Source organism: Phalaenopsis equestris, unplaced genomic scaffold (assembly GCF_001263595.1).
Source record: "Phalaenopsis equestris unplaced genomic scaffold, ASM126359v1 Scaffold000256, whole genome shotgun sequence".
NCBI classification, from domain to species: domain Eukaryota; kingdom Viridiplantae; phylum Streptophyta; class Magnoliopsida; order Asparagales; family Orchidaceae; genus Phalaenopsis; species Phalaenopsis equestris.
The window spans coordinates 92,963-116,943 of NW_018164698.1; the positions used below are offsets into that span (position 1 = coordinate 92,963).

Consider the following 23,981-nt stretch of genomic DNA (forward strand, 5'->3'; position numbering starts at 1 on the left):
CCTGGGAGCGCTTATTCGGTACACCTAAGCCCCCCAATCATTAAGCCACTTAATAAATAGGTCTGTCAAAAAATATCTTTGTTCGCGAACAGCTAGCTCGTATTCGGCTCGTTCGTTAAGTAAACGAGTCGAACACAGACAAATTTTTAAAGCTCGAATTATTAACAGGCCGAACATGAACAACTCTTGTTCGCTCGTGTTCGGCTCGTTTAAGCTCGAAATAAAAAAATTATATAATAATATATTACATATATTATTTATATAATAATATATTATATATATTTATGTCTAAGTTTAAATCATAACACTTTATGTGACAATGTGGTTAGTGCGTTCTTTTGTATATATTTGATCCAGGTTCGAATCTCACACTTTACATCTATTTTTCTTAATTAAAGTTTAACGTGCCAATTTCAAGCCGAACACGAACACAAATATTTTAATCGAGCCAAACACGAACACGTTGTTCACGAGTCGATTTCGAACACGAGCCGCTTTCGAGTTTAACGTGCCAATTTCAAGCCGAACACGAACACAAATATTTTAATCGAGCCAAACACGAACACGTTGTTCACGAGTCGATTTCGAACACGAGCCGCTTTCGAACACGAGCTATTTCGAACGAGCCGAACACGAGCCAAGCCTGGACTCTCTCAAGCTCGGCTCGTTTAAAATTTTAAAATGGATCCACTTTCATAGCTTTTAAGAGAATGATTGTTTTTTATTGGGTGACTGTATTGTCCGTGCGGTCATCGTATGGAATAATTTTTAATGCAAATAGTGCAAAAAAAGATGTATTTCTTAATGGGGCATTTACAAGCATCTCACACATTATTTTATAAATTTACATATGTCATACATAAGCTTTCATATTTATATACACACCACTCAAATTTTTAGCACAAGTTTATATGGACAAGTTTATGTAAATTGCCTTGAATTATTATGGACATTGACACGGGTAAAATAAAATTGTGATCACTAAGGGAAGACATCATCACATTAACACCAACATAAGAAGTGGAGTGGAGCTTTCTCGGTGGCACGGGTCCATCATGAGCGCGGACGGCTACATTCGACCTGTCTCGTAGATACATAATCTCCGCGGTCGCGATTTTGACAGCTAGCGAAACCTTCCTATTTCAATCGTTTCTCTTTTTGTTTTAATTATTTCCCGTTGCTTTTCTTTTTTATTTTTTATTGAGGTTATTTCTTATTATGAAGAATTTATATATATTTCTTTTTTGCTATTTGGATTTCAGTCTTTTTGTTAATTTATGATTGAAAAACTTTTCTCTAAATCTTACTCTCACAAGTGTTATAAAATCTTTCCTTTTCAAGTAATGTATGTAGCTTACCTAGAAACATATGATGGATCCCTCTTGACATGCTTTCCTCGTTGATTCACTATTTGCTCATTGTTCTATGTCGGGCAGTCGTCGAACACCCTTCTAGTTGTTGGTTACAATAAAAATTCACAGCTTTGTTGCCCTTGGTTCATTGCACAACCCCGTGCATGTTGATTTTTCATCGACCTACATCCTCCCACTCCCGCTACCTCCTCTACAACTTCCCTAACACCCTTCGGTGTTCCATCATATCTTTTAAGAACTATAGAACAATATAAGCTGGTATCAAAACTTCTCGAATGTGGTTGACAGAACAAATGCCACCAAGGAGAAACTCTCAATGAGATGCTTATAAAATTATCATGGATGACATGCAACGTAAAATCATCCAATCGCAACAGAGGATCATTGATATTGAAAGAACAAAACACGTGGAAAATCACTCATAGCAACAACGATGACAACCCAAGTGAAGGAGATGAAGAAAACCCTTTCCACCAAGAGCTTCAAGTGAAGTAGTCGAAACCGTCCAATTCAACATTCAGTACAGGGGGAGAGGTGGGAATTTTGTGAGCAAATGTGGATTTATCAATTTTTTTTATGGTAGCATGGATACATACGAGTTTAAGTAGCTCCATATGATGGAATGAGTCTTTTAGTACAACGATATTGCAACTGAGAAGAGGGTAAATCTAATTGCCATCAAGCTAAAAAATAGTGTCTTTATGGTGATAAAATTTAAATCGGCTGCATCAGCATGAAGGTAAAAGCAAAATTACTACATAGTTCAATATGACGAGGGAGATGCAATGTAAGTGTCTACCTGCACATTGAAAATATGGCATGTTAGTGAGGCTCCACCGTTTACAATAGAAATATCTTTCAATAAAGGAGTACACACATGAATCGAGTAGCTTATGCTGAAGTGATAGCTAATAGAGCTCGAGGAGAACACTATAGCCTGCTATCTTGAGGGATTTATATTGTCTATATTAAAAACGTGATTTAGTTACAACCCTATTATACATTACATGATGTTCAAGCCCTCAACTTGATGATGGAGAAATAACATCACAATGTCAGTTCCACACCACCTTTCATGTAGGATTTGACAACTAGATCGTGTGACAACAACACACCAAATATAGTACCCAAACCTACCAGTCGTGAAGAGAAATCAACACATGATAAAAGGAGGATTGATCATACTAATATCCCCAAACTTTTTTCAGCAAAAAAGTAGTCTGAATATCATGGTTACTGGAATATTACATCCAACTGTCTGAACAGGAGAGTAATATGTGTTATTAAGCATGGTGCAAACGTGTCATGGAGGAGGTCGAAAGTGAAGACCATAAGAGGAGAGTAGGGAGAAGTGTCAGCTAAATACATGTAATGGTGAGATGTTTGTGGTTTGATGAGTTCTCTATAACCAGCCTAAGAGGGATCATCCATGCCTTAGGCATAATATCTTTCATACGCATTGTACTGTAAATGGGAAGGTGTGCATCATCATCATAAATTGACGTAGCTGTGAAAATGTAGTATATATGTTGATGATGAATAGTTTGAACATTTCTACACAAAAGCATTGCCAATCATACATCTCGATACACAACAATCCAGAGGAAGAGCACTTATAACATTTGTGTTGAGTCTTTTTCATTCTTTTATATTATTGAATATTCATAATAAGCTAAATGACAAACACACCTCATGGGTTAAATTTATTTTCTTCATTTTGTACTCAAATATAAAACAGGAAGTCAAAACAAAGCAATTGTTGCATTGAGTCATTGTCACTTATTACTCACCGTGACATGGTCTAAGTTTATTGAATTTTAAGTGCTAAAAGACTTGTATGTAGCTGACGAGAATTTCCATGAAAATTGGATGCGATGTTAGGATGGTCATGTAAGCAATACCACAAATATGACAAATACATATTCTTTAAGAACACATGTTGCATTCTTCAGAGTTCACTCCAATAGAACATTTTGCAGGAGGATCACAGTGAGGGTTGACATGCCATTTTTCCATAGATACGACCCTCTCCATAGCAAAAGAGAACTTTTACTAGCCCAAATCGATATGAGATGTGAAGAGACATATTAGATATTGCAGGTTATGTCACTTGGCAAAGATCTGAGGGTAAAATTTAGGTCTTTGCAATCCCCTTTCCGTTATGGAGGCAACTTGGTTGGACAAGGTGTGAATTTTGTGGCGAGCTTACCCCAAACATAGTAGAGTAAGGATTTTATCATGGTTGTAGTAGTTTGTTTTTCTAAGATGCCGCATTTTATTCCTTCTCATAAGTCGATGTATGAATGCAATATTACAGTTTTGTACCTTAAGGAGGTTGTTCGTGGTCATGGGATACTCATAAACATCTCTTCGAACAAGTATGTGAAATTGTCAGTCACTTTTAGAGAATTTTATGAGTGCAGATTTGGCACTAAGCTCGAGTTTAGTTCAACATCTCACCCTCAAATAGTTGGATAGGCTGAGTCTATGAACGTTTGTATGGAAAAATCTTTTTAGATGCTTCACCAGGCAGTGAGGTTAAATTTTTCCCCAAGTAGAGTTTGCATACAACCACTCTACTAGTCAATTCACTAATCACATCCCTTCCCTTTTAAGATTGTATACAAGAAAATCCTCTTACCCACATGAAGTTAGTATCAAAATTAGTCTTTATTCAGCTTAGCACTGATACAGAGGATTGAGTTAAGAACAATCAAACCTTACACAAGCAGGCTAGGAATGAAATTGTCAAGCAAACTCTAAGTATTAGAAATAGGCTACCAAGTCCAGGAAGGCGACATAATATGGATTAAACTGAACTGGGAGTGTTTTCATGCAAGTTCATTTGGATAGGTCAAGCCTATAAATGATGGCCCATTCATGATTGTTAAGAAAATTAATGACAACGCCTACAAAATGGACATATCAGAGGACTAATATATTTATTTTATTTTTAATGTTATCGATTTATCGACATAATAGGAGGGTCTGGCTATTTCTAGAGAACAGGGTGAAGCCTTTCCTACCCAGGGGGAGTGACGTGGGACACAACCATCACGTGCGCAAAAATCCGAGTTCAATTGATTCTGCGATTATGAGATTCTCATGATCACAAGATTAACAACGAGGGAAGCCTTCCTATTTTAGTTGTTTCCTTTTTTTTTTATCTTTTATTCCTTTATCATTTCTTTCCTTTTCCATTATTTTCTGATTTAGGTCATTTCTTATTAAGAAACTTTTATATATTTCTTTTTCGTTGTTTTAATTTCAAGTTTTGGATGATTTATGAATTTGATAGACTTTTGTATGAAAACTTATCTATGAAACTTAAATGAAAATATGACACTCAATAGGATGCAATGGAGAAAAAAGATTAATGTAGCCGACCCCACTTAGTGGGAGAAATATTTGCTGCTGTAATGAAATTGATAGACTTTTTTTTGAATCCTGCCCATTTGGAGTGTTATAACCTTTTTCCTTTTCAAGTGGATTCTATGTAGCTTGCTTGGAACATGTGGTGTATCCCCCTTGATGTACTTACCTCACAGATTCACCATTTTCTTATTGTTCTCCGCCTGATAACCATTGAACGTGCTTCCAACTGCTAGTTCCAAAACTTTGCCGCCTCTAGTTCGCTTTCCAAGCTCATATACACTTATTTTTTCGACCCACATCCTTCCACTCTTACTACCACTTATACAACTTCCCTAATTCCCTTTGACATTCCATCACACCTTATAGAGACCCTAGAAGGCTAGGATGATGTCATTAGGGCAACTTATCAATAAGATAAAAAAACAAAATTGTGATAGAGCTAATGGAATTAAGAAGGTGATAGATTGTGTAAATATTGAAATTATATATTAAATTTGTAAATTACAAGGTTTTAGTGATTTTGCATATTAAATATGCAACTTATAACAATATTTAGTATATTCTATCTTTGGTAAGAGGCATGCATAATGCTCATAATGATTAAGAAAATATATATATAATTACAGACATTTTATTTAAAGGTGCGTTTATAAAGTTATCACGTATAAATGATATTTTCACTAATATAAAAATAAATAAAGAAGTGGGATTCGCATGCGAGATATGTATCATATAAAATTTAAATATTTATAAATTTAGAGTTTAAAATTTGATATTTAATTATATAATAATTTGTAGTCCAATCGCGTTAAAAATATATGCATGTGAAGACATATTTTAATTAAAAAAAACTAATACTAATGATATTTTATATGTAGTTTAAAGGTTTGGCCGTATTGTCATTAATTTAGGTGTGTGTCTATGTATATATATATATATATATAACATGAATTTCAAAACCGTTTTTGAGCAAATAATGTTCAAATTTAAATTATAAATTATCGAGAAATCTTTTTTCAACAAACTTACAACTAAATTGACTATTTCGAGGAGACTACACAACAATACCAAATTTAGTTAAATTTGAGTCAAATTAAGTCTTGATTGAGTTATTTGGCCAATTTAAATTATAAATTATCGAGAAATATGTTTTCAACAAACTTACAACTAAATTGACTATTTTGAGGAGACTACACAATAATACCAAATTTAGTTAAATTTGAGTCAAATTAATTCTTGATTGAGTTATTTGGCCATTTTTTAAAGCTTATGGTGCTAAGTTTAAAGGTCAAACATATTTCAAATCTGACAAGTTTATGGATAAAACAAGCGTCTCAACGAGATGAGTCCAACGAGCCCAAGATCGCTCAATTTTGACATCGTTGATAGACTCTGCTGTTCATAAAATACTGCCAAATTGAGTGAATCTCTTCAGATAATCCAATGAAGTGGTATGAACTACTTTCTTATTTGCAGGGATGTCACTCTTAAACTTTATAAATAGAGTCATACTCCCTTTGTGAAAAGTGACTTAGGACTTAAAGAAGAAGAATAGCTTTGTTTGTATTTGGTTTGCAAAGAATGAGTTGAATTCCAATACTCGATGAACACTTCATCCTCCTACAACCACTGATCATCGTCGACAATCACCCACCGCTTGCAATAAGCACCACATGCAATCACAATGTATGTTGGAACATCAAGTCACACATTACAAAGAAAAGCAGCAGCTAAAGGAGGTGTGCATTGTTTTGAACGTTTTGCATCAACACATTGAAGACGGTGCACTCAAGTTTTAACGACTACTCCTAATTACAATCACTCGCAACAATTATATAACAATATTGTACATTGAAGAACTGTGTCATTTCCTGTCTGTTGGACAATGACATGTACATGAAATCACTAACTCACAATGAATTGTTACAGATGGGCTATACTCAATGATTTTTTTCTTTTCAGATTTTTCACATAAAAATTTTAATTGTCTCTATTTTTTAATTTTTATCTTCTCAATGTGTATCAAACTTTTATACAGCATATTATCACTGTACCACCCAACTATTTAAAATACGAATAACAAAGTTTTTCGAACACAAAAAACACACACACACACACGGTTAGCGTCCAAATGTACTAGTGGTTCCGCTTGGCTTCTCAAATCTGCAGACGATCACTAGTTGCCGAGGAAGACGAGAGGTGGAGAAATGTATCCGGCCTCAGCTTCCTCCATTTTCATTTCACCTCCATCAGTCAACTTGCAAAGAAGACCTGCATTGCCTTCCATCAAATCTTTCCCGTCCAAAAATTCTTCGAAATCATTTCCTTTCCATCACTCTCCTCCGAAAACCCTAAGATGCTTCTCTCGGAAACAAGCCACGGAAGAATTCGAAAGGCTCTTCTCGAATTTGAACCAAGCAACGATGAAAAGAGAGCCAGGTTTACCTTCCAATCTCTAATTCCATTCATTTGTTTCCATTCTTCCTTTTCTAGATTAAGAATTGAGCTGGACTTGCTGTTGCTTTTCAGGCAGCATAACCAGCGCCATCTTTCTGGTGGCTGGAACCACGGTATGCTTTTTTTTTCTTGCTTGCGCATTAAATTTTTATTAAAAAATGTTCTATTATATAAATATACCTATATTTATTTTAGGAGAAGCACATTGTTTAGGGACGTCTTGTTGTTTTCTAGCAAATTTGTACCCAAAGTTGTTTACTGTTTATAGGTAGGCGCGGGTATACTAGCAATCCCTGCGGTTACACAAGAAGCTGGCTTTCTGGCCTCCGCAATAACATGCATCCTTTGTTGGATTTATATGGTAAGATTCTGACCATAAATTTAGCAATCTTTTCTTCTATTAGCGGTGTGTAAAATTTGATGAAACAGTTTTTTCATGGGCATCTGTTTGCATGAGAATGAACGGAAAATGAGCTATTGTTTGCTTGGTTGAGAATATTTGTAACTGCTTGGTGACGTTAATCTGCAGGTGGTGACAGGATTATTGATTGCTGAGGTAAATCTGAACACAATGTGCGAGCTTGGCTCTGGAGGTGTATCACTGGTAAATCATCATTCTTTTCGAAGCAATATTTAGAAGGATACCACTTAATTCTTATATATTTTTGTGCTAACACCGAAACTTCAATTTTTACATTCATGTCACCTTATATATGCATAAAAAAGACACATTTAACTTTTTAAAAGTTAACATAGCGGCATTTTCGATGTGAGAAGAAAGATTTGAGCGTTATGAATGTAAAAATAAAAGTTTAGGTGTTAGATAAGTAAATACATAAGAATTGAATGCCCTATTTTGAATTGCTTATCCTATGATTTTATATTTACGAAGTCTAAACTGTGCCTGCTAGTTTTTTTTTATTCTTTCTTCTATATGCCATTTGCCCATTTATGTGATTTTTAGTTGGTATATGCAACTTCTTATTTTGGGTATATCTATATTTAACAGATGAACTTTATCTCAGTTGCAATCTGGACTCTTTCATGTGAAGTTAATATGAGAAATTATGAATGGAGGAAGAATGGGGAGTATGTTTTTTATTCCTTAATTGTTTTGCATTCCCGTGCCACCATCACTTCTATTTTCTTCCTTGGATTTAGAAGGGCGATTTCATACTTGTTGAATTCTTTTGGGACGCGAGGTCCTATATAATTTGTGAACGCATACAATTCGGGAGCGATAACAGAGTAAAATGAAGGGGGGGATTTTAGAGTATTTTGGCAGTGCAAGATTGAGAGAGAGGGTGAGAGAGAGAGTAGAAAAAAAAAAAAAAACGTCCCCTTATTTTAGCTCTTTTTATTTATATACTCAGTAGATTATGTACTCTTGCAGGAGTCTACAAAATAATCATAAAATTAGATTATAGGCTATGTAGTAGGGGACTTAAGCACATTGAGAAGATTGCTTATGTGAATTGTCATGTTATTAATAAATGATGATATGTATGATAACAGGTGAAAATTCCCTTCCCTCTTCCTCGGAGAGCTGCTTGCCGAGCTCGTTGATCTAGTCAGGTAGCTCAACCTACTTGTACAAGTATGTAATAAAAACTCAGATAATATAGGTAAGTTTGGTCAGAAGGACTCACTTGAAGATTGAAATGGGGTAGACCTATTATGAGAAACTTGTTGGAATGGTGACATACTTCGGAGGCACTCGCAACATCCTTCTGGACAGTAAGGAGCTTTGCAAGATGTTACTTCCAAAGGTACGACTAATGAATATGATTGATTGGTCAGTGCCATACCACCAAATGCATAGCTGGTGAGCTTGATCCATTAAGTCAATATAGTATTTAGGCTTTCCTATTTGCTAAAAACTAATTTTTGGGTATATTTTTAGTTCCCTAATTCTCTTAGCTCTTTGATAGGATACTGCAAGAAAAATAAGAGAGTAAAAGGGTAAGAGAATAATTTACCTCTATACGCGGCTAGAGGGACAAGAAAGTCGCAACAAATGTTCAGCTCTGTTGGGTTTGTTTGGAGACATATCTACTCTTATTCGATCGAAGCGATGCCTTCCATCACTCATAAACTATTTTTTCTATGCTTTGAAGAGTAGTCACATGATTTTACCATTAAAGTCAAGCTCCTTCTTCGGGGGCTCGAAAGCTACGACTGCAAGAAGTAGTTGCGAGTAGTCTTTGGTAAATTTGGACTATCTTTCCTTCATAATCCTTCACATTTTGATGATGGAAGCAACCCATTCAAGGATTATGACTCGTAGATGTTTCAGGCAGATTTTTCCTTGTCGAGGGCAAAATCGCATATTGTTCCGAAAGATATGACTCATTTCAGTCACTTAGGAGGTGTGCACTCTTAAAAAGCGGTGGAGTAGAATGTGAAAAGTTGGAAACTTACCCATTTTAGAGGATGCTTTGATGCTAAGTTTTTGGGATTATCAGATACTACAAGGACATTTGCTTCGCCAATACTACGAGGACATTTGCTTCGCCCGCCAATACACTGTCATTTTGTCATAATAAAAAGATAATATTAGTAATAATGGTATCAATTTTGGTGGTTATAAAAGTTTTTTGTGCTAACTCCCTGTGTGATTTTTAAGTGTCACGCTTGTCCTTGCGGAACATTAAGTATCTAAAATTTTGTCCTTGTGCTCCTCCCCTTTACTTTCAGAAATCCATCATTACTTTGATTTTGTTCTGATGGGAAAGGTCTCTAAGGAGAAAATGAATGTTCTAGAAGAATGGTTGCAAAAGATTATTCAACAGAGGCTGAAGAGGGGGCGATGTTCCAAGGATTTACATAATTCAAAAGAAAAGAATATTGGTGCTAAGAGTTCAAAACCTACTGAAACGAAAGGGTTGTCAGACAGGCCTGTGAACTTCAAACATGATTTGGATGACGATCTGAAAAAGATGGCTCTAGAGGAAATGTTAATGTTGCCCACTGTCGGCCGTTTCAACTTCGTAATTTGAAAAAGTGATGGTTTTGTGATTTTGAAAATAATTTAAATATGAATATTACCTTTTTAATTTTTAAAAGTAACATTTTAATTTTAAAATAGGTGAGACCAAACGGGTCTCACATTTTAAATAGTTTAGATGATTGAATACAATACTAAAAGTAATACACTTATCCCAAAGAATAAATATATCACTTGTAATAGGAATTCAATCACCTAAACTAAAGAGTTTGTGACATCCGTTTTGGTATGCGAAATATTTTATAAAAAGGCCAACAAGTTACCCTACCTAACATAAAATTTTAATAGAGTTTATTTTATTTGGGTTCCAGGTTCCCTACAGAAGCAAGCTCCTATAGTTAATTACATCTTAAATGATCGAAATCACTTAAGAAAACTCTCGATTAAGATCAGTGGTTTTACTTTCCAGATTTCAAAGTTTAGGTTTCCACGACTGGACATGAGAAAATCAAATTAGAATGACTCAAAATAGGAACAATTATCTTAAGGAATCCAAAGGAGCGAAAAGTAGGGGATATCACAGATCTGGGAAGAACCCTGGTGACCTCCCAATTATCCTATCGTTCGGCTTTACATCTTTGAAATGAGGTTATTTGATGTTGAATCCTGCAATTTATTTAGAATTTAGGAATTTAGGACTTATAATTGCACTTTAGGACTTATAATTGCACAATATATGATTGTACAAATAGCCTAAAAAAATAGGAGAATTTACACTGTACTGTACAGTAACCTCAGAATCCTAAAGTGCTAGGACTTATAATTGCATAACAGGGTTGTACAAAATACCTAAAGGATATGTGAGAGTTTACGTTGCGCTAGACAAACTACCTCGAAGTCCTATGAGTTGTTATTTAAACTAAGGAAAATGTTCAATGATATGAAATTGTTTTGCCATTACAGATCCACCTTTAAGTTGTTCTCCTCGTTGTGCTGCCCAAGATGTTCGCTCCAAGCTCCTCGCTGTAGCACCTCCAGGTTTGTTGTTAATCCTATATATAACCACTAGGTTTGTCTTATACTAAGGTATAGTGTGTATCAAAGCAAATAAAACATGTGATATAAAAGAGGAAAGAAATAACATAACATACTAGGACAACAATATCACATGTTGTGAAATAAAATGCTGTAATGTAAATTAAACCTGTATATTTGAGAGAATTGCTGCTCCTTTAAGCTTAACTAGTATGTGCTGTGTAAACAGGAGAAAACACAACCTGAAAAATTCGAGAAAACCAACAAATCGTAGGAAAAAGACAAACAAAACAAAACATAATATCACATGTAAAAGACCAAGAATAGGAGATTTATATGTGATATTGAGAATGTCCCCAATTGTCAGGAGGATCTGAGTGTAAGATTCAAGTTCAAATCCCAGAGCATTGGGTTTTATTTTTGATCAAGTTAAGACAATAATTTCATTATTTGATTTAATTAAATCAGTCATGAACCACAATCTAGCGCACCCTCGTGTCTAGTGTCTTAATTAACTTATGAACTAAGATCAGATGTCTGACTTCTTAGGTTCATTTGAAAATTAGGATGATGAACACTCTCTCAGGGTGTGCTCTTAAGACATAGGAAACCTACTCGTTAGTTTGAGTCTGAAGTGTTATAAAGTGTCTATTTTCAATTAAATGTCTTTCCACTAATCCTCGAACGCCTTTAGATCAAGCTTAGCTCGTTATCAGACTCCTAAGACCTAGGGGTAAACATATAATTTTGGCAAAAGGGTTATGAAATGTGCTTCAATCCTAATTAAAACAATTGAGTTTAAGTTTATTCAAAGCTTAAGGGACCTAAATGCAAGTCTACCGATCTTTCAATCCATGCCCCTAATCGTCATTTAAACTCTTACTTTCTTCTAACTCTCAACTATTCTTCCAATTACAATTTCATCTTTCTTATGCAAAAGGAATGGTGAATGGTTTGTTATCCTATCTCCTCTTTAGGTTTCTATCATCTCAGCAGACCAAATTTCATTTTTAATTTTCTCACCTTTTCTCTTTTCTTCATATTTTTCTTTAAGACCATGAATCATTTTCGTAAATAATTAAATCGGAAATTCTTATTTTTAATTTGACTGTTAAAGACAAAGAAAAGAAAACAAATGAAAAGAGGCCAACCACTTTTAAAACAAAGTCAAATCGGTAAAGCTTAAATCGAAATCGTAAGTGTATCGGCCTAAAGACATTTAAAACTCGTTAAAAAAAAACCGATTCAATCTCAAAAAGCGGTTTAAGAGCCTCAAAATGTAATTTAAACCTTCACGAATAAAGCTTCAGAATGTGGCGGCTTCAGAATGTGCGAATAAAACTTTAAAAATGAAACCCAAACATATTGCTAGAAAGTGCTCCAAGTACGGCTCACCCAATCAATGAACCAGCCTTCACAGCAAAGGTGAAAATTCACCACATTAAGATTTGCGGCCAGGAACAATGAAGGGGAAAACCAATCCCAAATTAAACATCTTTAATCATAAAAAAATAAAGGAGAAGAACCACATCCAGAGGAAATGAGAAGAAATCTAAATCTAAGCCAAACACAAGAGCCGAAAAATAGATCATCATTTAAATTAAATCAAGTTCAATATATGGGGAAAACAGAGAAATATTTTTAGCCTTAATCTAACTCCAAAGAGTCAAAACCGAGCCTCAACAAATGGGAAAACACGTAGCAATAATAGTGAATGAACATAAAGCCTCAAATCAATATTCTATCTATCATGCATTTTAGATTTGTGTAAATAAACTACCCAATAGTTTTAGATTTTGTAGAATATACCAACTATACATTTAAACTCACGAGTAGAGCTGAGAATATGAGCAAAACAGCTACCAAACCAACCACAAATAGGCTCACAAACAAGCTTTCGGGTAGAGTCAGGAAGAGGAACAAAACAACCATTAAACCAACCCCAAACAATCCCACAAACAAGCTTACTGGTAGAGCTAGGAAGAGGAATAAAATAGCCATTAAACTAACCACAAATATGCTCACAAACAAGCTTTCAGGTAGAGTCAGGAAGAGAAATAAAACAACCATTAAACCAACCCCAAACAAGACCACAAACAAGCTTATTGGTAGAGCTAGGAAGAGGAACACAAAAACCATTAAACCAATCCCAAACAAACCCACAAACAAGCTTACGAGCATAGCTAGAAAGAGGAACAAAACAATCACCAAACCAACCCAACAAATGATACAAGCCTCTCTCTCTCTCTCTCTCTCTCTCTCTCTCTTCAAACATTGTGATACAAAAAACCTCTTCCAAGCCATTTTTTTCAGGCTAACCAGAGGTTCAAGCTCAAAAGATAAAAGGCGAAGGGACTCTCTCAAGTATTAGATCCACCTCTTTCTTCCACCTCCGTAAAACAAAATCTTTATCGAGTTATATATACTTACGAACACTATGGGACTTGCGTCCTAAATGGAACTTAACAATAGAAATTCAAGCTTAGATATTAGATGTGCATATGCATAGAAAAATTTTCCAACAAGGATTTAACTCCAAAAAAAAAAAAAAAAAACCAAGGCCGAACCTGCCCACCTGGGAAAACATGGGAAAAACAGGACAAAAATTTCCAACATAAATTCAGTCCTAAAAGAACTAAAACCGAGCATATCAAGCGGGAAAAACATAGAAGCATTTTCATTGAAATTTTATCTCGAAAAAACCCAAAATCGAGACCACCAAATGGGCCAAACAGAGCATATCTTTCCGACATTTATTGTAAGTATGAATATCAACAATAGAAGCCTTGATAATTTCATTCCAACATGCATTTTAATGAGGGGCAGTAAGATGAACTAGATATGGGCCCCAAAAACATATTTTCCAACTCATGAAATAGTTTCCAGCATGTGTTATAGCAAGGGATAGCAAGGGGCAGCAAGATAAACAAAATATAAGCCCCAAATATAATTTCCAGCTCATAAAAATGATTTCCAACATGCATTTTAATGAGGGCAACAAGATGAACAAAACATATGCCCCAAATATATTTTCCAACTCATAAAAATGATTTCCAACATGCATTTTAATGAGGGGCAACAAGATGAACAAAACATTTGCCCCAAATATATTTTTAAGCTCTTAAAAAGTGATTTTCAGCATATATTGTAACAAAGGGTAGCAAAAGAAGCAACACATAAGCCCCAAATATAATTTCTAGCATTTATGCAATATCTTAACTTCAAAATAAACTAAAATACTCCATTAATTTTTGCAAGAATATAGAGACGCTTCAACATGCCATGCTACCATTTGTGAATATGTAAGTGATTAAAAGAGCAAACATCAAAGCCAAGAGATTAATTGAATGTGGGCAAAGTAACAAGCTCTATCAAACCACTCCATACCAAGGCTAGCCGAAACATCTCCCACCTTTCTTCCCTTCCTTTTTTTTATCTTTTTTTTTAAAGAAACAAAATAAACCAGCTTAGTGTTCCAATCCAAGCAACGCATCATATTTTAACATGCATAAAACCATGCATTAGAGTTAGAAAACAGGAGAATATCACACCCGTGCACATGCACCTCATAAAGATACAAACCCCCAAATCCACCAAGTGGAACACATTAAGCCCAAAGAAGCTTTCACATGCTTTAAAAGAGCAAAGAAATATTTTTAGATGCCATCGGAAACGTTGCAAATCAGAGGAAGGAAGATAAATACCTCTTAATGTCGATTTAAAGCAAAAAAAAGTAAGCAGATCCAATAAAATGCCTCCCACAAAAATCCTCCTCCTAAAAGCTTCAAGAAAGTAGCAACCAACAAATCCTTTAAGCTCCCAACACATAAAAAGCTAGCCAAGCTGAAATTTCGACAAGGCCTTTCTCCTAAAGCTTCGAGAAACAACCACCAACAAATGCTCCAAACTCCCGGCGCATGAAATCGTAGTTTAGAAAGGATTTTGGCAGAATTTTCTTTCCTATAAGCTTCAAACAGTGAAAAAAAAACAACCTCCCCTTCACTCTCAAAATTTTCAACAACCTCCCATAATAATCCCCCCACCAGAAGCCAATAGCTAGAGAAACGAAAAAAAAAAGAAAGCCACCTCCTTGCCGCTCTAGCCGACGAATGGGGAAAAGGGAAAGAAACGACATAATAAAGGAGAGGAGCGGCTGTTGCCTCGAGTAGAAGGATCGTCGGCCAGCACACCTCTCATAATTGGAGAGCAGAACGACTGTCGTGCCACGTAGAGAAGGGGAAGCGACGGGAGGCAGACAGTCGTGTGGATCCGCCGTGGAGCTAGGGCACGAACGCGAGAGGGAGAATCGAGCGTGAGCTCTGTTCGAACCCGTGAGTGGGTCGAACAGAAGGAATGAGTTTGCGGGTGAAACACATAAATAAGACTTAGGTTTTAATTTTAATTATAATTTAGGTATAAAATTATAAGAAATATTTAATTTTTTTTTTATTCGTGCGTCGTGACATATCGAATATGGATATCATTTCTAGGTATTTTTGACATTCCTGACGCGCTTGCGCGATTCATTTCGCCGTCGGAGGTTATTTGATGAATTCATCGATTTGCGTGCAAATTTTCTCGTGTCGGAAATATGACAATATGAGTGTCTTTTCATACTAAAATTGGTGTCCTGGACGCGTTGACAATCCATTTTGTCGTCAGAGGTCGTCCGGAGAAGTTCACATTTTCACTCGTGCTTTAGGCTCAATTGAAGTCCGACCTCATGCAATTTTGTAAATTTTGTGCATTTGGTGAGTATATGTGACGATAAAGTCCTGATGAGATTTTTCTAGGGCTTGAAATCCTATTGGGAACTTCTCCCTGAGTCTCCACACAATAGCTCTTAACTGCTCTTCCATAAAACGATGATTTTGAGATCATAAATGCTAGACATCACAGGAAAATAGGAAGTGGCTGGAATTTCTAAAAAAATGTGGGTCCCAATTTTAGTTTTCTAGGATAGTCAATAGAACCCCTAGAGCTAGATCCTAGGATCCTAAAGAAAGGAGTAATGACCTCAAAAATGAGGTCAACACCCATTTTGGATCCTATATTTGAGGAACCGGTGGTTGTGGTTTTGAAAGCTGATGCTGGATTATCAATTTCAGATTCTTTGAATGACTGGAATGATTTCAACATAATTGTGCTCCCAGATCTCAGTCCAGGTGACTATGCATTGTTTTCTTTTTTTTTATTTTTATTTTTATTTTTATTTTTATGGATTTGCACATCTAATATTCAAGTTTTTCTTTTTTTATAGAAAAATAAATTGATCAATGGTTGGATTCTGTGACTATTCTTAATGACTCATCATAAAAGATGCCGAGACAATGAAAGTCAATCTATGGAAACGGTGGAAGAAACTCAGAAGGATGTTGGTGAATCCTTCTCAAAAGGTAATATTGACTACTCTTTTTGTTGGCGTAACCCCTTTACACTCCTTGATTGTTGCCTCATATTTACAAATAAACGAGCTGTCGTCGAGCTGGAGGAGGATAGAGATAAGTTCATGGAGACAAAATTTGTTGTATTTGAAGGTTTGCCCATGGGCGAAGAACCAATAATTATTGTTGAGAATAGATTTTTGGACAAAGGAGCTGAAACCACCTCGCCGACTCTCTCTAATTTCGCCCTGTTGACTCTCATAAATGAGTTGAAGGAAGAATTGTTATCAATTCACTAGGAGTTGGAGCAGTCTAATGAGAAGCTTGCACAAGCTTTGGAGGAGCTCGCAGAAGTTCACGATGTGCTATTAATCATGAAAGATAAAACATCCCATATTGAAGACATGTCAATCAATGTGCGAGATTATGTTATAAACCTGGAAGATACTTGTAGAAGGCTAAGGAACATGACCTTACTTTGGAGGATAAACTAACAAGGGATTTTACAGAGATCCAAGAGACTTTTAGAGAGTTGGAAGAAGTAAAGTCAACATTGTTACTTCTTTGTCAGCGAGTTGAGTGGCCTCAATCTAGACATTTTATTGCAGGAGAGCAACTAGTCGCGAAGGCTCTCTTGCAGTCTGGGAAGATTAATTTGAATGATGAAAAGCGCAGAACTTAGCTTTATCTTATGAATGACTATAAATGTATTTCTCTTTAAATTCCTAATATTATAATATTTGATGCGGAACTTTTTGCATTTTTTTTAATTTTTCTCTAAAAGATAACCTCTATAGTTCTCGATATTGAGGCATAAATACAACCCCCTTGTGCTCATGACTAATTTATTACGAAGTAACTTTTTAATTTTTAAATATCTTGTTAATTTGCTACTCCTCTTTGCTTTGAAGATGTATCTTTGCTTTTATCCTCATATTTACATTAGGATTTAAAACGGCTCAAATTTTGTGTTCTTTCTCAAATCCTTCCCTTTCTCTTGCCTTCTACGCATGCGAGTTGCTCCTTAGTTTTTTTTCGATCTTTTTTGCGATTTTGCTTTTCTTGCAACCATAGAGAATTTTGGAGATTCAAGCCCGGAGGTGGATATAGTCGCCACTGCTATGGAGAATAGTAGCAGAAAATTTCTTTCTTTGAAGATGTTCACGGGGTTCTTGATGACTATGGAGGCTCTCACTAAGATACCAAAAGATTACGTCTTTGACGATTCCTGCACTCTTCGACTTCCTCAAGAGGGTGAGGCTCCATATGAGGTGTGCTATTATCAAGATCAATTCTTGCTTGGCCTTAGTTTTCCTTTCTATGAACAACCAGTAGATGTTTTTGAATTTTTTTGAGTTATTTCCTCCTCAAATTTACCCAAACTCGATATCTAATGCGATTTTGACTATCTTCTATTTAAGACAGAAAATTTTACGGATCAGTAAACGTCTTCCATAACTTGCTGCTGCATAAGGCGTTCAAGGACGAAACATCATTGTTTTCTTCCTTAACGGTGATAATGCTAAACTTAGAGAAAAAGATTCTTGATTGGAAGAAGTTGTCTCATTCCATCCGTTGCAAGAGTGCTTGGTCGATTCTTACAACCATCCAACCATTTATTGGTTGTAGAGCACCAATAATCACAGAGTTTACTCCTGAGGAAAATTAGAGCTGCATCTTGTTAAACGATATGAAACTCGATGTCAAGTTTTTCACAATAACAATATACGTAAAGATGACTTTGTTAGGTGTGTGTTAATCCTACTCGCATGAGGATATTTTCTGAATAATTCTTCGATCATTGTTTTGAACACCGAGCTTGTGTTTTAGAAAGGGCACCTTGACCTCCTGAAGGTGTATTAATAGACCGAGAACTCTTTGAGGCAAGTATGCTGAAAGGTGTTGAGGCCCTAAGCTTTTTGGCAATAAAGCTTGCTGGAGAAGATGAGGAGCGAGTTGCCGACACATCTGCCTTTGACATAGACGGGATGAGGAGGATAAGACTCCTATTGCAAAACTCCCATGGAAGAAAGTGGATCTTAATAAGGAAGTTGGGATAGTGTTCAAAGATTCAATCTCAGTTCTTGGAGTTTTCAAAGTCCCAAGGCAAAGGGAAAACTGTACTGGAGGAGCAAGCACCCGTTGTAGCTCATTCCAAAAAGAGAAAGACGACAAAGGTGATGGATGTTGGTGCTAAATCCTCGGTTGCACCTATCCTCTCATGGGAAAAAGTAGATATGGGAGGTTGTATCTCCTTATTAAATGAGGCTTGGACTCCTGCAATGTTGGATCTAAGCTTGTGGGCAATAAAGCTTGCTGGAGAAGATGAGGAGCGAGTTGTCGACACACCTGCCTTTGACATAGACGGGACGAGGAGGATAAGACTCCTCTTGCAAAACTCCCATGGAAGAAAGTGGATCTTAATAAGGAAGTTGGGATAGTGTTCAAAGATTCAATCTCAGTTCTTCGAGTTTTCAAACTAGTGTCCCAAGGCAAAGGGAAAATTGTACGGGAGGAGCAAGCACCTGTTGTAGCTCGTTCCAAAAAGAGAAAAGCGACAAAGGTAATGGTTGTTGGTGCTAAGTCCTCAGTTGCATCTATCCTCTCATGGGAAAAAGTACATATGGGAGGTTGTATCTCCTTATTAAATGAGGCTTGGACTCGGGCAATGTTGGATCTGAACTTGAATTGGATGAGTGTGACAGATTACTTCGAGAGGATTTTTCAATTAGGGCCAGTTATCCACTTTACAAATTTGGATGAATTGGCCAAGAAGGTTGGAAGATCTTGCCTCCACGCTCAAGTAATGGAGAGTTTGGCAGTGGCTTGGTAGTGGGGATACACTATGTGTGTAGCACACTAATAATTTTGCATGGAATAAGTTAAGTTGCAACACTCTCTCCAAAGCTGAGAAGTCCGAAGAAGACACGAGGTTGCTTGCTTCTCTCAAATTCAAGTAAAACTATTAGAGGAAGAGAAAACTAATCTCCTCGATGAGCTGAGGGAGAAGAACCTACGCAATGACGTATTGCAGGGCGAATTAGTTGATGTGAACGACAGGAGCTTTTGATGGATGATTTTGAAGAACGCAAACGGTCTACGGGACTCCTAGTTAGATATTATGCCAAGCAGAAGAAAGAGATGAAAGATCAGGTTGCATCCCTTGAGAAACTTTCTATGAAGTTAGAGAAAGTTAGCAAGTTAAATGAGTTAGGGAAAAAAGTCGCGAGTTTGGAGGAGCGGCTCGCAGGAATGAAAACACGAGTTCTTTGAAGTACGTAAAAAGATACTCGAGTATAAAGAGTTAAATGAGAATCGGTAAGAGAGGACAATTAAACTCTGCTTAAACACTGGTGCAGAAAGAGATCCTTCCCCTTGACTGGGATAATTTTGAATCATACATGCAACTTATGAAGGATCCAACGATGAAGAAGAATATCTGAATGAAACTTCTTCCAATGCTTTATAACTGTTTTTTCTTTTTGAATTTACATGCATATATTAGGATATACATGTAGCCATGCCTTTAGGATTATATTTATATATTTTTGAATTGTATATCTAACTTTATAGTGTTCATATATGATAATTTCATGTCTCTGCCCCCTTTAGCGTTTGTGATTTGGATGCTTTGTTAATACAAATTCTTGGACTCAAGTCGCACGTTTTATGTCAATTCGTTATATGTAGTAATCTCTAGTTAAGTCATCGCCTTGGGTAGGTCACGTCAAAGTTTGCATGTGGATTTTTTCACCATTGTCAGTGAAGTCCTTAGCAGACTCGCCCTAGGAGAAGACTCGCACGCTACTCATTGTTCATTTCTCTTGGGCTTGACATGTGGTCTAAAATTATGCTTTACCTATAAGATGATATAAATTATGCTTGAATGTTGAGGATATGAAGGTAAATTACTCATTGAAACTTTAAGGAGCCCGATTGGTTTATAGAAGAAAAAAAGTTTTTATCTTTTTATGAATAGGCACGTCAATTTGTGACTCCGATAGACCCATCGGGGCGCACTATGCCTCTTAATTGTGAGCTGGTGATACGCTAAAAAAATGTGCAATTTTATGTATATATTTTATGCTTAAATTTGGTGATATTGCATTTTAATTTTAAAAATTTGGTGATATTGCATTTTAAAGAAGGGTATTTTCATGTTTTATTGCATGTATATTGATTTTAGATATCTGGAGCAAAAATGAGCAAAAAGTAAGTAATTTAGAGTCAAAATGCAGTTTTTCAGCATACTGGCCCCAGATGCGCCATTTTACATAGAAGAGGTGTCAAAATTTAGAGAAGAGCACGAAACTCTAGTAAACAGGCGCCAGACTCTGGCGCCAGAGACGAATTAAGACGAATTGTGTCGGTTATTGACTATTTTGGAGAGGTTCTAGAAGGCTCCAAGTAATTCAAACGCCCCATTGAGTGGTTCAATGCATCTAGACACTTTGGAAAGACTATTGAATGAAAAGATATGTCTCTTGGATGAAAGAATTTCTCTTGATGTGAAGAGGTGTGTCTCTTGAAAAAAAGAAGGGAATTTTGAATTTCTTTGAAGACAAGGCTGATGCCCAAATTAAAAGTGAAGTGTGTGGTGGTGTGAAGAAGGTGGCGTGAGAAGTCTTGGAGAGAAGAGTTAGGTTTTGGAGATGATTTTCTTCTAGAGTTGTAAGAGGAGAGAGAAAGTGAGAGATTTCTTTTTTATTGTATTTTTTAGAGAGAATTGAATGTGATTGTAAAGAGAGAAAGTGCTTAAAGAGAACTTCAAGGATTTGCTTGAGGAGGAGTATGAGATAAGTTGTGTTCATTCCTTTATTTATTTTATATACTTGTTTTTATATATAAAATTCATGTTTTGTCGTATCCTTCTCATGAATTATGAGTAGTCTTCTTTATTTTTCTCCCTATAATGAGATATGATTTTGTGAAGAATTAATATTGTTGCGCGAGATTTTAAATGTCAATAAATTGAGATGATTTGAATTCTGATCTTCATATACTTTTCCATATGACAAATTGAAATGTAAAAATTTGTGGAGAAACATTAGATCAAAGAAGATTATGCTTTCTACAACAAGGTAAGAGTCACACTCAATTTCATGGTTGAGACTGTAGTCATGGGGTTGTGTGCAAATAAATAGGAAAATATATTTTGATGAGTGTAAAATATGAGATTTTAGGGTGACAGACTAAAATCCTCAATTTGGTCCAGTTGTTTAGAAACTAAAACAAGATTTTTAGCTCTCAGGGGAGGGAGAAGTGAGAGCTCTGGAGTGGGAGTCAGTATCCTCTCAACCTAATTACGAATTTAGGGACCAAATTCTAGATTAGCAAATGTTCTTTATGCACTCGACAGATGGTAAATAATATGATTGCTCCTATTTGACACAATACAATTTTATATATAATTTAAATGGTCTTAATTACTCCACTAACCATAAACTCATTGTAAAGAGGAATAATGCTTTCTTAAATTTGAACTCTTCGTTACAAAACTTTGTTTAGTCTTAATAAGTTTAACTTTGAAGTTTAGAAAATAACATAATTAACTTAGTTCTTTTAGCTACATTTCATTTAGCTTACATTAATTTACTTTAGATTAGCTTTTTTTTACCTAAGTTTTTATAGTTTAAATATTGTGTTTTAATTATAACCATAAGAATTTTCATCTCCCTGTAAGATCGATATTCAGGACTTTATTAGAGCCATTTATTACTTGAGCGATACGTGTACTTGCGTAATTATTAGGTTTGACAGCTTAAAAATTTTTAAATATAAAATTATTTATACTGAATTGATTTTTATTATGATTGATCTGCATATTTATTAATTGTGCTGCCGTGTGTATTGTATTTTTGAAAGATATTTACAATGCATACACAAAAACCTGCATCAGCTGGTCGTACGAAAGATTTTCATAACAAGACTAATCGAGAGATTCACTGAAAAAGAAGTGTTGCAATTTTCTTTTTGAATCTCTTAAGTGTTGAGTAATATCAACAATAATAATTATAATAAATAATAATAAATGTAATTGTGAGTTAGGCAAAAAAAATTGGTAACACTTATAGCGACTTATCCTTCAGGGGTCTATGAATCGGGCGGATGAGTCACTTATTGAAAAAACTTAATTGAAAATTGTCAGCATGTTCTTATTGAAAGGAGAAGGGTAGTCATATGATGATGATGCAACCAGAGGATTTTATCATAAAAAAGGAAGTAAACTATCCTCATCGATTCTGTTAGACAGGATAATGTCTATTTGTTCTTTAATATTCGAACTGGGGGTCTTTTGCTTGCTGAATCCAAACACCGTGCTGTTTGGATTTAGTGAGGCTAAGGCTTCATCTAGTGTCATTGGAGGGCTCTTACCAGAGTCATAGGAGGCTCTTACTCGGTAGAGGATAGATGTTTATGAAATATAACATTTGTAACTCTCTAACAAGTAAGAACTACACTGAGGACCCCGAGTCTTGATGTTGCTCTCGCCACTCCCAATGGTTATATTGGGAGTGCTTCATGAGCTTAGTTTTGCCGCTAAGGAGGCACTCATGGGTTTTTTGCCTTCTCCAACCTTTCAAGATGCTAATCAAGGTTCTTGTGATAATCTCTGATAAGAGAAGTTCCAATATTGTTGTTGCAAGAACTTTTGATTTTCCTGAGGGTTGGGAAGGCAGGACTTTCGATTTTCTAAAAAAAAGGAAATTAAGTCCGTACTTGTGTTTTTATATTTTCGATGTATGATAGTTCACAATATGTAACTTCAAGTAAAGTTGTCCTTATTGTAATTTATTTCTCCGTTGAATAAAAAATTTTTGGTTTTTCAGAATGATATGGTCTTTCATGTCTCCATTCATGTGAAATGTCTTCTCTTTTGCTTTTATGATTCTATCTATTTTAATCCTTCGAGCTGGCTTCTTGAGCTTAGAGTTGCAACAAGTTCCCTAGCTTTTTGACTTTGGGCGAGTTCCCCAAGTTAGTTTAGTTCGCTGAATTTGTGGGAATTGATTGTTTCTTAGACTTATGTTCATTTCCGCTACACATAATAAAAGAGAAGAGAGGGATGAGTTTCTTCTTTCCATACATTTCTCTTGGGAACAATCAATATATATATCTCTTAAGTATTTTTATTAAAAAAATTGAGTTCCTCGTGAGCTACTACTTTCTTTTAAAAAAGAAATAATGATGTCAGAGGTATACATCGACTTTCGCTTGATGGATTTTTGACTCTCCTTCAGGTCTTATTTCATTATGGGCTTTAAAGTGACTCGTACAATGTTTTTCTCACTGCCTGGGGGTCTCCAACCTTTTCGAGAAGATTATTGATTATCCCTTGGCCTGTTTTTTCCTAATTTTTTAGGATATAATAACTTACGCAGAACGAATTTATTAAGCAAATAAAAAAGA

General features: G+C 35.6%; 1 protein-coding gene across 5 annotated transcripts in view; it reads left to right on the plus strand.

Annotated features, from left to right (window-relative positions):
- The first annotated feature begins 6,853 nt into the window (after positions 1-6,853).
- The window catches only part of LOC110024399 (tyrosine-specific transport protein-like), a 65,477-nt gene continuing 48,349 nt past the window's right edge, over positions 6,854-23,981 (plus strand). For 4 of the 5 annotated variants that reach the window (XR_002293992.1, XM_020724338.1, XM_020724340.1 and 1 more), the window contains exons 1-5: positions 6,854-7,187; positions 7,278-7,318; positions 7,474-7,566; positions 7,735-7,809; positions 8,215-8,294. Coding sequence is in view for 4 of the 5 variants with exons in the window: in XM_020724338.1 (XP_020579997.1) it covers positions 6,956-7,187; positions 7,278-7,318; positions 7,474-7,566; positions 7,735-7,809; positions 8,215-8,294 (521 nt within the window). In the remaining variant the exon portion in view is untranslated. The remainder of the gene's footprint in view (positions 7,188-7,277; positions 7,319-7,473; positions 7,567-7,734; positions 7,810-8,214; positions 8,295-23,981) is intronic. The other variant, XM_020724339.1, reaches the window with a different exon arrangement.